This window comes from Myzus persicae, unplaced genomic scaffold, assembly GCF_001856785.1.
Source record: "Myzus persicae strain clone G006 unplaced genomic scaffold, MPER_G0061.0, whole genome shotgun sequence".
In the NCBI taxonomy this organism is placed as follows: Eukaryota; Metazoa; Arthropoda; class Insecta; order Hemiptera; family Aphididae; genus Myzus; species Myzus persicae.
Genome location: NW_019100556.1, coordinates 26,826 through 39,779, shown reverse-complemented (window position 1 = coordinate 39,779; position 12,954 = coordinate 26,826). Strand labels below are relative to the sequence as shown.

General features: G+C 32.8%; 4 protein-coding genes and 1 pseudogene across 5 annotated transcripts; 1 reads left to right on the top strand and 4 right to left on the bottom strand.

Annotated features, from left to right (window-relative positions):
- Positions 1-575: 575 nt before the first annotated feature.
- LOC111032770 lies at positions 576-2,228 on the bottom strand. The gene is made up of 2 exons (XM_022313227.1): positions 2,097-2,228; positions 576-1,916 (listed from the first exon to the last, which is right to left on the bottom strand). The coding sequence occupies exons 1-2, from the start codon at positions 2,226-2,228 to the stop codon at positions 576-578; spliced, it is 1,473 nt and encodes a 490-aa protein (XP_022168919.1).
- A 948-nt stretch (positions 2,229-3,176) lies between these two features.
- LOC111032762 lies at positions 3,177-5,991 on the bottom strand (annotated as a pseudogene).
- Positions 5,992-6,156: 165 nt separating this feature from the next.
- On the bottom strand, positions 6,157-7,131 carry LOC111032754. The gene has a single exon (XM_022313204.1). The coding sequence runs from the start codon at positions 7,129-7,131 to the stop codon at positions 6,157-6,159; it is 975 nt and encodes a 324-aa protein (XP_022168896.1).
- A 143-nt stretch (positions 7,132-7,274) lies between these two features.
- On the bottom strand, positions 7,275-7,967 carry LOC111032745. Its single transcript, XM_022313194.1, has one exon. It carries the CDS (start codon positions 7,965-7,967, stop codon positions 7,275-7,277), a length of 693 nt encoding a protein of 230 aa, XP_022168886.1.
- A 3,605-nt stretch (positions 7,968-11,572) lies between these two features.
- On the top strand, positions 11,573-12,952 carry LOC111032733 (probable cytochrome P450 6a13). Of its 2 annotated transcripts, XM_022313181.1 has the most exons (4): positions 11,573-11,838; positions 11,948-12,099; positions 12,341-12,592; positions 12,688-12,952. In XM_022313181.1, exons 3-4 carry the CDS (start codon positions 12,346-12,348, stop codon positions 12,855-12,857), a joined length of 417 nt encoding a protein of 138 aa, XP_022168873.1. In that variant the 5' UTR covers positions 11,573-11,838; positions 11,948-12,099; positions 12,341-12,345; the 3' UTR covers positions 12,858-12,952. The 2 variants fall into 2 exon arrangements, with proteins under 2 accessions (XP_022168873.1, XP_022168865.1); XM_022313173.1 differs by having other exon boundaries at positions 11,575-11,838; positions 11,948-12,592.
- The last annotated feature ends 2 nt before the right edge of the window (positions 12,953-12,954 follow it).

The window sequence follows — 12,954 nt, the reverse complement described above, 5'->3', positions numbered from 1 at the left end:
CAAACGAAGAGTTATTAAATACACATGTTGGGACGTGGTAAGCAAGGATAAATAAATAAGAAAACCGTAATTATTCGTACATAATAATGTGTGGACTGTATTCTAAGATTATAAAAAAACTATTTAGAAAATATATAATTTTGTGAACGGCACGGAGGACGCGTTGCGCACTTCGTAGTGTGCTTTCCGTGGTTTTCAAGCGACTGACGACGACTAGGTAAATCGATAACGCGTCGATCACGACTTCGTAGATCGTCGCGGCAATATGATTGATAATGAAATATATTTATAGTAAGTTACACACTACTAGGTACGCAACATGCCGCCCGCCTTGAAACATTGATTTCAAAATAATAAAATAAAATATGTGCAAAAAAAAAAAATTTTTTTTAAGTTGAATTGATATTAAAGACAGGAATAACTCAATTCTACTTTACGTTTACAAATACATAATCTAAATAAAAAAAAAAAACAATATTACAATTTTACAAGAAATACATTTCGTAATAATTAATATACATAGATTCTAAATTTAACAATACAATTTTAAGCATACCGACAAATTTTTCAAATAACTAATCTATATTATTTCCCTTAAATGGCAAAGGACATAATGTTCGAACTGCCCGTGTAAACTGTCCCGTCGACGTGCGGACTTCAGCGACTCGCACCACCCCGTCACTGCCAGCAGTAATTTTTATAACTCGACCTAAACGCCATTTTAACGGAGGGATGTTATCTTCTCGTATTAATACTACAGTACCCACTTCTAGTTTAGGTCCCTTGGCACCAGCCCACCTCTTTCTCTCTTGGAGCTGATTCAAGTACTCACGACTCCATTTTTGCCAAATAGTTCGCGAATATTGTGTTACTTTTCGCCATCGCGTCAAGCGACTTATCGGTATATTTGACAAGTCGGGTTCTGGTATAGATAAGAGTGAATCGCCTATAAGGAAATGACCTGGGGTCAAAAAGGATATGTCATTTGGGTCACATGACATAGGAGTAATAGGTCGGGAATTTAGGCAGGGTTCAGCGCGCGTAAGCACAGTACTAAGTTCCTCAAAATACAAGTGAGCGTTCCCTACAGTTTTCTGTAGTAAATGCTTCATCGACTTGACGGCTGCCTCCCATAATCCTCCAAAGTGCGGCGACCGCGGGGGTATGAATCGCCATTGGACACCAACGTCTGCTAAAGCTTCTTGTACCTTTTTTTTATGTTGTTCTGAGTTAAATAGATCGCTCCATTCCTTCATTTTACGATTTGCCCCGACAAAATTAGTCGCGTTATCGGTAAAAATAGTTGTACTTCTTCCTCGTCGATCAAAAAATCGATTTAATGCGTTAATAAATGCTGTTGTACTCAAATCTCCGACTAGTTCGATGTGTACTGCCTTCGTTGAAAAACAAACAAAAATACATACATACCCTTTTACTAACGGAGCATTTCGGCGCATACTTGTCTTAATCATAAAAGGACCCGCATAATCAATACCACAACGTAAAAATGCGCGCGTCGGTTCTACTCGTTCCATGGGTAAATTACCCATAATCGGCTGCACGACTACCGGTTTATAACGAAAACATGTTACGCATTCGTGTATTGTACTTCTGGCTAAATTTCGTCCGTTTAATGGCCAGTATCTCGATCGTACCGAACATAGTGTTGCATGCGGACCGCCGTGCATGCATCGCTCATGTTCGTACTTAAATATTAATCGTGTAAAATGACACTTCGCCGGCAACACGATTGGATAACGTTGTTGTACGTCTAACGTAGTGGCATTTTTCAGTCTTCCCCCTACACGTAAAACATTATGTTCGTCTAAAAACGGACATAGTTGAAACAACTTGCTTGATACAGCTATTTTATTCAAATTGGTCAAATCTCTAATTTCTTGTGAAAATGCTTCCTTCTGTATACATTTTATTATTGATGTTCGTGCCCTATTTACTTCTTCCACACTAAGTACGCCGTCGAGTTTTTAATTTTTACGCAAACTATTATAACCGAAACGTAAACAGTATGCTACGATACGTGTTAATTTATTTACGCACGAAAACCGGTTTATCAATGACGGATATTGCGGCATTACGTCGACGGCAGATAAGGTCACTGACCGAGCTTCGGGTATTTCTATATTTAAACTTTTTTCGTTTTTATTTGATTTGGGCCAATCTTTTTCGTCTTTTATTAACCAATCGGGACCGTACCACCACAACGGCATGTCGGTTAATTTTGACGGACAACAACCTCTAGAAATAATGTCCGCTGGATTGTCTTTCGTGTCAACATGAGCCCAATCGGCTACGGATGTTTTTTCTTGTATTTCTCCCACTCTATGGGCAACAAACGTACGCCACTTTGTCGACTGAGACGATATCCACGCTAGCACTATGTTTGAATCGGACCAAAAATAATTAATTTTTGGTGATGCCTAATTGCATTTTTGGAATGACTCTGTTTGCTAATCTTGCTAATAGTACCGCGGCGCATAAGGCCCTCCTCACACGGGGATACTCAAAAGAAACTGCAATCACCTAGATACTAGGAGACTAGGCGACTAGGCAACTACAGTTGCCGGTTATCTTCACACACAGTATACTAAATTTTTGTTTCTAGTTTTTTAAGCTAGTGTCGCCCTACTATTTCGACAGTACAGTTCAGTTTTTTGTATTACATGTGTACACTGATATTTATACAGTAAATAAATTAAGATAAATACATTTTTTATAATGTCTAGTAGTGATTCGAGTAGCGATGAAGAAATTATTCTTTATCATTACTATAAACACCACTTAAACAAACGCAGAAGAAAATATTGGATCAATCCTTATATTGAAAAAAATGTTAACTGCAGACTATTTGTTGCTGCTAAGGAATTACAGGAAAGTGACTCCCGATTTCTTGCATTCTACAGAATGAAAAAAGAAACTTACCTTCAATTAAAAGAAATTATTTGTCCTGCTCTTCATTACACAGACACTAATATGAGGGAATGTGTGTGCCCGGAAGAAAGACTATTGATAACACTAAGGTAAGAATAATATTTAAATTATGTATTTATTGTATATATTGCCTTTAAATACAATTTTATTATTTAATATAATGAGTAATGTTTAATAATATATTTTAAAATTAATATTAATAGTATATTTTATATTATATTACTGTGTTATTCTATATTATCGGTGGTCAAAGCATCACGGACGACTTGGTAGTATAAGCTTTCTGAGTCGTTATGCTGTATCTCTTCTACTGACATTGGGTTGTTGAAGGTAGAATTACTCTGAGGAGAATGGTCTGTACTTGTACTAGTTAGTGGTGAATGTGATGACATAAGAGAGCTTGTTTGTGTGTGTTGATAAGTTGGTGGTAGAGAGAGTTGTAGATATGGAGCAGGATTCATTATATCATCAATAAGCTGCAGAACTCTACGCCTAAATGAACTCATTTGTGCGTTTGTCATGGGTTCAATCTCGGGTAGCAAACTCAGAAGAAACATTTTTTTTTGTTGGTTGCACTCATTAGGAGTTGTTTCTATTTTTTTTTTTTTCATATTTAAGTATTCCATAAAGGATTTGTCCACATCAGTATTTGCTCGCTTCTGAAATTTTCCTTTCCTCGGAGTTATAGGTATTTTATATGTGTCACTTAAAGATTTTTCATTAGAAACATTGTCTTGTTGTTCTTGTTGACATGATGGTAGTTGGGTAGGACAGTTTGGTGGTGACAGATCGTTATCTACATGTGATAGTTGAAAATCTTCATTTTCTTCGTCATTGTATATTTCATTTTGGGTCTGATGTTCAGAATCTTGTGCTAGCTCAGTTGGACTTTGTTGAGGGCAATCAGATAAATTTCCAACTGGCGTACCCAATGCTCTTATGAATGGAAGCGCAAATTGCATGTATTCTGTTAAATAATATGGTTTTTTACTTTTGGAACTGGAACCACTGGCAGGGGGTTTCATATGACGGACAAATACGGAACGGAGGTTCTTCCATTTTTCTTTACACTCGTTTACTATAAAATATCAATAATAATTAATATTTAAATAATACAAAGTCTAAAATAATTGACGTCGAGTTTTAATTATTAATTTAATAAAAAATGTCTGTTTACAAATTATATCCCAACAAAAATACTCCGTCAACGCATTTAAGGTTCGAATTTTAACAAAATACCTAACCTTACCCGCCCTTTTTTTTTTACTTAGCTTGCGTCGCTGGATGATAAGAATTAAAATGTAATAAATTGTTTACAGGTACTTAGCAACAGGGTCTACTTTTGTATCGCTTGCATTATACTTTGCTAGAGGAGAAAGTACAGTTATATACATAATACGTGAAATGACAAAATTGATCTGGGAATTATTAAAAGATTCTTATATGCCTACACCAACTGAAGAAAACTGGAAATTAATAGCTCAACGTTTCTATTCACTCTGGAATTTACCAAACTGTTTGGGTGCATTGGACGGTAAACACATACGAATCGAAAAATTACCAGGCAGTGGATCAAGTAATTTCAATTATAAAATGTATCATTCGATAGTATTATTGGCATGTAGTGATGCAGACGGTTTTTTCACTACTATCGAAACTGGCTATGCTGGTAGAAATAGTGATGGCGGAATATTTCGAGCATCAACAATTAAGAAGTGGATTACAACTGGAAGATTAAATATACCATTCCCTTCAAAATTAATAGATGATTTAAATGATTATAATTTTCCTTTCTACTTTGTCGGTGACGAAGCCTTTCCATTGACACCATATTTGTTGCGACCATACCCACAGAGAACTCTTGATAATGTCAAAAGAATTTTTAACTATAGACTAAGCCGAGGTAGGAAAACTGTGGAATGCGCTTTTGGAATGATGACCGAAAAGTTTCAAGTTTTAAGCAGTGCAATTCGCACCCGTAATACAGAAAGAGTGACTGATATTATAAAATCTGTGTGCATTCTCCACAATTTCATTCGCAAAAAAGAAGGAGTTAAATATACACCATATGAACAAGTTGAAAACATTCAAGATAGCATCGATAGTACAACGGTATTACCAATTCAAGATCTTGTGTTACGTGATCGTGCTTCCGCTCACGAAGTTAGAAATTATTTGGCAAATTATTTTCTCACTCCCCGAGCCTCTGTTCCATGGCAGTGGAATTATTGTGTTTAAACTTTAAACTATAAAGAATTATCTGTTTTAAGTATTAAGAAGATATTGTGTTGAATATTTAAATTAATATTTTTCTGTTTAATAATAAACAAAAATATTTGAAATGGTTTTTTTTATTATTAGAGTTATTTTTTGTGTTTACACTTGAAAGAAAGAATATTATTTAGAATATAGTTAGTACAGTATGTGTACATATAGTGCAGTTATCTAATGTAGACGCGTATTTATAAATTAATCAATAGAAAATCCAATATTATTCGTCGATAACTTATTGATGTTCGTTATCATGGGTTATTTACGGTCAACAGTAGGTATTTGTACAGACGTAAATATGACTTTAATGAGCAAAGATAGAATTATAATAATTATTATTATTATCGTAGAATATGCAACATTTATGCAACTATAAAGAAATATGCAATTAATATGCATTTTCATTGAAATATGCAAAAATACGAAAAAAAAAATTAACCATATAGGTAATCTATACATTATGAAACGTCGACATTTATAATCAATTATAATCAAAATTATAATTCTAGGTGAATTGTAAAAGAATATGAATTTGTTATATTATAATCATAATAATATATTAAAATATATATTATAAATATAATATTATTGTGATAATACTTGAATATTCTCGGCCTTACCTGTGAGCTTAACTTCTGTGGCTACTTCACTCCAAGCTTTTTCTGTTATATTTCTTTTGGAGTAGCTTTTTAAGGTATAATTATATAGCTCGGGATACTTTTCTATTTGTTGCACAAATTTTATATTAAAATTTTGATCCATGTTATATTATTTTATTATACACGAAATAAAAATTACCAAGCAACTCGATCAATCAAAGTAGCGAGGAGACTGGCATGTCTAGTCGCCAGTTGACTAGTCGCGTCAGTTTATCAGTCGCGGCAACTTTAGTAGCGCCGTCTGAACGACGCCATTCAAACACACATTCGCAGTTGCCTAGTCGCCTAGTCTCCTAGTATCTAGGTGATTGCAGTTTCTTTTGAGTATCCCCGTGTGAGGAGGGCCTAACTCTAAGCGAGGTAGTGATACGACCTTGAGTGGCGCGACTTTCGACTTTGCGCATATTAACTTGGACGTATGTACGCCATCTGAGTTAGTGCTTCGTAAAAATAAGCAACAGCCGTATGCTTCTATGCTTGCGTCGGCGAAACCATGAATTTGAATATTGATTATTTTGCCATCGCCCATTATTTTACGGGGCACAACTAAATTATTTAATGATATTAATGACGTTCTATAAGCTTTCCATTCGTCCTGAATACTTGTTGGAAGTGGTTCGTCCCATTGCACTTTCAACAGCCATAGCCGTTGTAAAATTAATTTAGCGCGAATAGTAGCTGGTCCGATCAGTCCAAGCGGGTCGAATAAACACGCTATTTTTGACAGTATTTCGCGTTTCGTACTTTGTTCGCTGTTTTTTAGGTGTTTTTCGTGTACTTCGAATTGTAACGTATCCGCATTAGAACTCCAATATAGCCCGAGTATTTTGGTTATCGCGTTATCAATATTTTCGTGTGTGGCGATATTTTTACCATAATTATTTACATCGGTCGATAAGTCCGAAATCAAATTAATATTATTTGACGACCATTTTTGTAATTTTAATCCCGCCGAACCTAAAACCTCGATGAGTCCGTCCCGTAGTTGCATCGCTGCTTCTAACGTGTCAGCGCCTCCTAGAAAATCGTCCATATAAAAATCACGGACTATCGCTGCATAAACTTCGGGTTTCGTATTGTGTATTGTTTCCGCTAATTTAACAAGACAACCGGTTGCTAAAAATGATGCGGGTACTGTTCCGTACGTAATAGTTTTTAATTGAAATATTTTAATTGGCTCGCTTGGATCCTCTCGCCATAGTATCCGTTGAAAACTACGATGTTCATCCGCTATCCAGAACTGTCGGTACATTTTTATAATATCGGCCGATAAGACATAGTTATGTGTGCGAAATCGTGTGAGAATGAATAACAAATCCTCTTGAAGAACTGGACCTTTTAATAACAAGTCATTTAGACTTACGCCGTTATCGGATTTACACGACGCGTCGAAAACTACTCGCACCCGCGCCGCGTCGACTTGCTAGACTCTTTCACCACTGCGTGATGCGGCAAATAACACGTATTAACATTATTGACGTATTGGTCGTCGAATATTTGTTCCAAGTGTCCTAACTCTTTATATTCATTTTTTAACTCCATGTTATTTTCAAGTCGCCGCTCCATAGATAAAAAACGACGTTTGGCGATATTATATGAATTTCCTATTTTTAAACTATTATTACGAAATGGTAGGTGTACAATAAAGCGTCCGTCCTTGTCGCGCGTCACAGTGTCGTCAAAATATTTTTTACATATTTTTTCTTCCGTGGTGAATGGAGCATCGATTTTGACTTCTTCCAAACGCCAAAAACATGGTAAAATATTTTCTAATATTGGTTCTGTGTGTGTCGATGTAGCATGATGTGCGGTACTAATTATTTTCGTTTCAGTTTTACGTTCTAAACTCGACACCGGCCCCGATACAACCCAGCCCAACTTTGTTTCTTGAAATATCGGGCCGTTACAATGCGGTTTTATTTTTTGATCACCCAATAAGTCGTAAAAGTGTGTAGCACCGATTAAAATGTCCATCTTCTGTGGGACTTGGAATGACGGATCGGCTAACTTAATATTTTCCGGTATACCACATAAATTGGTTATATTTTGTGTCGGTAAATCACCCGTAATTTTTGGAACTACTAACATTTTTAATGAAAAATTGTAGTCACTAAAACGGGACTCGAAGCGCGCGTGTACGTACGAATGCACGTGTTGGGTTGCGGAACCTATACCATTTTTTTTTTTTTTTTTTTTAAATCAGAAAAAAAATAATATTTAACAAGATAACATATTAAATAAAACATTACAATGATTTATCTTTCTCCTGTAAGCTTACGCTTGTGTTGGAGAAAGAGAGTTATAAAGTGGTAGAATTAATTACATAATATCATATAAAAATAAATTTAACATTAAAAATATAAGAAATAATTATAAGAAACAAGAACACATAAAGGTAAAATATTACAACTAGGTAAAAATAATCATAAGAAGACATTTAACACTTACACTTATCATATTATTTTTATTATATCATAATAATTAGTAACCCTAGTACAAGTATTAAAGATTTTCCATGTTAGTAAATAACCAATCAGAAACCAATTTTTTCGCATACTTAGGTGTTACACAAATTGTATTTTTTAATTCATTATTCATGGAGTTGAAGATAGTAGGACCTTGATAGTCCAGAAATCTTTGACCATATGAGGTATTTGTATATGCTACAGGAGCATTATATGCTCTGTTTATTCTTTTATCTTCTACTCTTTTTAAATTAAACCAAGTGTTTATATTTTTAATTACCCATAATATTGATAATTTCTGGTAAATTAAATTAAAAGGCAAAACGTTTAGCTCTTTATAGTTTTATACAGTTGACCCTACTAAATTTTTTTTACCCAGACATACTCTTATTATTTTATTTTGCTGTAGTTGTAGCGGTTTTATTACATGCGCAGTTGCACCACCCCAAATCTTTACACTATATTGGAGAACAGCTTGATAAAAGGATATATATACTATTCTGATGAGGTGCTTAGGTAAAACTGACTGGAGTTTATAAAAATGATTTAATGATATACGAAGGCGTTTAATTAAATAATTAATGTGCAGATCCCATCTCAGGTGTTTATCAATAGTTATACCTAAATATCTGATATTGTGAACTCTTTGAATTTTTTTACACGTATTAGTGTTAGCACACTTTTCAGTATTTTCACAAAAGTGAATTTTTAAATCACTTATAGGGATTTGAGTACTATTTATAGTGAACGTCATGTAAAAGGTCTTACTAGTATTCAATGACAATTTCCTATTTGTTAGACTACGCACAACTTTATTTAGCCCATTTGTTGCTTTGTCGTGAACAGATTTCCATGTCGCGCCTGAAAAGAGCAAACATGTATCGTCGGCATATGTGATCACTTGACCATCTAACTTAGTATTGCAAACATTATTAATATATAATATAAAAAGGATTGGACCAAGCATACTTCCCTGTGGTACACCGCAGATAACACTTTTTTTTTCACTTAGAAAACCATTTACGTTAACTAATTGTAATCTATTTTCTATGTAACTAGTAAACCAAAGTAGACTTTTGTTTATTATTCCAAAAGTTGGAAGAATTTTTATTAATTCAATATGATTAACTGTGTCAAAAGCTTTTTTTAAATCTAGAAAGATTGCTAATGTTTTTTCACCATTGTCTAGAGAATTACTTATAAACTTAGTTACACTATATAATGCATCCTCTGTACTTAGACCTGGTCTAAAACCAAATTGATTTTTCGAGAGTAAATTATTAGATTCAAGGTATTTAATTAATTTGTTTTTAATGATTTTTTCTAACAGTTTGGCAAAATTAACAATCATCGATATTGGTCTATAGTTATTTATTTCGGCTCGATTGCCTCCTTTAAATAGTGGAGCTACTACAGCTATTTTAAATTTTTCAGGAAATAAACAGTATTTAATACTTAGATTATAAATATATAGAAGTGGGCCTAGTATAGAATTTATTATGGTTTTTAATAATTTTACAGTTATTTTATCAACTCCGGCAGCTGTATCATCTTTCAGAGTTTTTAAAGTTAGCAAGATTTCTGTTTCTGTTATTTTTTCGTTAAAAATGTTATCATACGAGTTTCCATTGAGTTGAATAACTTCCTCTAAAGGGTTAACTTCTACTATATTATTTTCAGCTAGTTTACTGCCTATATCGATGAAAAAAGTGTTGAAAATATTTGCGATCTTTTGCGGTTCGTCTGTGGCATATAACGTTTGTTTATTTATTTGAATTGAATTAATTTCTTTAGCCTTATCGACATTTTTATTTGTTATTTCATTTATTAATTTCCAAGTTAATTTTGGGTTGGATGAAACACTGTTAATTTTATTTTGATAAAAATTTAATTTTGTGAGTCTCAATATTTTAGTAAACGTATTTTTATACTTAGTATAATATAACATTAAAGATGTGTTGTTAGGGTGTTTTTTAATTTTCATAGAGAGATATTGTTTTTTACGTGCTGAGCATAATAAACCGGCTGTCATCCATTCTTTAATACGTTTATATCTGGAGCCTACATTCTTGATTGTGGTTGCCAAGCTGATAGCATTGTTAATTATATCATAAAATATATCACAACTTCTATTAATGTCATTATTACTATACACATCTTCCCATTTTTCAGATTTCAATATAATATTCACCTTTTCGTGATTAATAATTTCAATTTTTTTATTATTATTATTATTGTGTTTAGATTTTGAATTAACATTTATTGGTATGGCTAATACTGTTAAAAAATGATCAGTTATACTAGTCTGTATTACCCCAGCTTCAAAATTATTTATCATACTATTAAATTTAACAAAAATATGATCTATACAAGAATGTCTGAAATGATTTGGAGTTCTAGTATATACATTGATAAAAGATTTAAAATCATATAAAGACAACATATTTAAATAGTCATTATCAATCGAGTTTATGCCAACTATATTAATATTTATATCCCCTAATAATGCCATTATGTCTTTGCATGTATTTTCATTTGATAGGATATTATTTAACATAGTCAAAAATTCCTGGATATCATTCGATGGTGATCTATATATACAAAATAAAGTAATTGGATTATTAGAGATATTAATTTTTAACTTAACAATATTAGCTTCATTTCAATCAAATTCAAAAAATTGTATGCATAAATTTTTTTTATACAAAACAATTATTCCGTCATTTTGATTTCTCTTAATTTTAGTAAAGTAAGTATTATAATCACGGATAGATATATTACAACAGTTAACGTCATGCCAAGTTTCGGTTAGAATTATTATATCTAAAAGCATATTTTTTTTATCATTTTCCAAGAAAAGTAATAGTTCATCTAAATTAGAATTTACACTTCTTATGTTGCAACACAGAACATTTAGAAAGAAACCATTAATAATTTTATGGCTGTATATAAAGTCTGAGAAAGAACAAAAATAATTGGTCGTATAATTAGAAAAATTTGAGGTTGACAACGATTGAAAAATATCCATGATAAAGCATATTATTTATTAATTATTATGTAATAGATAAAAGTGTCTAACAATTAAACTAACTTTGATAAACTATTTTCGTCTTCTATGGGTATAGCATTAGTGTCATTATTTTTCCTAACAAAAAGTTTGTTATTCTTAAACCACACAAATTTATAATTTTTTTCTTTAGCAAGTAATTTTGTTTTAAAAAATAGATTTCTATAAGTTTGAGTTAAATAGTTATTGATATAAATACTCTCTTTCTTCCAATTTTCATTTATGTCTGTAGTTGATAATCGTTTAGTTTTCACTAAATGCATAAAATTTAGTTTTTCCTCTATTGATTTTAGAATTGCGACAATTTTTCCTGGTTTTCCTGTCATTTTCGAGCGTACACGATATGCCTTTTCCACATTAACCTTGCCGCCTACTGCAACCGAGATATTTTCAACAGTTTTGATACAATTTTCATTATTTTGTTCAGGTAAACCAATTAACTCAATATGTTTGCTGAATTGTTCTTGTTCAATTACATTAATACGTTTATTTATTATCGAAACTTCACTTTTTAATTTTATATTTTGTTCTTTTAGATGTCTGTTTTCCTCCTTAATTTCCTTTACGGAGTTCACCAGATCCCGGATTTGAATTGTAAAATCATCAAACTGTTTACTCATAAAGTTGATTGATTTTGTGAGATCCAATAGTTGCTCTTTAGAAACAATATTACAATCTTCCATTGCTGGTATACTCTTTATATTTTTATTAATAGCTTATAGCTACTATTTTCGATGAGCCTTCTCTACATTTAAGTTTACATGCGGCCCTTGGTATACAGTCGTACGGGTGAATCAACGACCCGTTAGTATCAACGGCGGTCGACGGGTTAGCTTTAAACGTGATTAACTGATTTTGGAATCGCATACATCTCTGTCTATTTATTTACAGTTATCATATATTCAAATTGTCGACTTCATATGTTATAGAAACAATGCGTATGTACGGAGCAACCAACGGGTTGTTCAGAGAAGCAGTGAAAACATACCAAGTGCCCGACGAGTCTTTGGTGATTGAAAAGGGGACTAAGGTCATGATACCCATATACAGTATTCATCATGATCCAAAATATTACCCCGATCCGTATACATTTGACCCGCAAAGGTTTTCTCCGGAAGAAAAGGCTAAGCGGGTGTCTAGTACTTACTTACCGTTTGGCGACGGACCACGGTTTTGTATAGGTAAGTACGGTGCATGTGAGCAGTTGTGTTCAAGGTTTCAAATATTGTATGATAATTATTTTACGTAATTATATATTATTTAACGTCATTAATAGGAAAACGATTTGCCGAATTGGAAATGAAAATGGTTCTCTCGCAAATACTGACGACGTTTCGAGTTTTGCCGTGCGAAAAAACTGAAGTTCCGATTAAATTTAAATCTGGATTACCCCTGTTGGTAGCAAGAAATGGAATTTTTTTGCGTTTTCAATCGATTTCAAAATGATTATTGGTGCTAGTCAACTTATTACGAATTACGTACTCAACCGATTATATTGTTAAAGAATTATTACAAATTATATTTTATACTTTAAAATTCAATG

Excerpts from the sequence above, each read along its gene's own strand:
- LOC111032770 (XM_022313227.1), bottom strand. The coding sequence starts at position 2,228 with ATGCCGTTGTGGTGGTACGGTCCCGATTGGTTAATAAAAGACGAAAAA. Across the intron at positions 1,917-2,096 it reads TGACCTTATCTGCCGTCGAC|AAGGAAGCATTTTCACAAGA; the intron begins GTAATGCCGCAA and ends AAATGTATACAG.
- LOC111032754 (XM_022313204.1), bottom strand. The coding sequence starts at position 7,131 with ATGTACCGACAGTTCTGGATAGCGGATGAACATCGTAGTTTTCAACGG.
- LOC111032745 (XM_022313194.1), bottom strand. The coding sequence starts at position 7,967 with ATGTTAGTAGTTCCAAAAATTACGGGTGATTTACCGACACAAAATATA.
- LOC111032733 (XM_022313181.1), top strand. The coding sequence starts at position 12,346 with ATGCGTATGTACGGAGCAACCAACGGGTTGTTCAGAGAAGCAGTGAAA. Across the intron at positions 12,593-12,687 it reads CGGACCACGGTTTTGTATAG|GAAAACGATTTGCCGAATTG; the intron begins GTAAGTACGGTG and ends CGTCATTAATAG.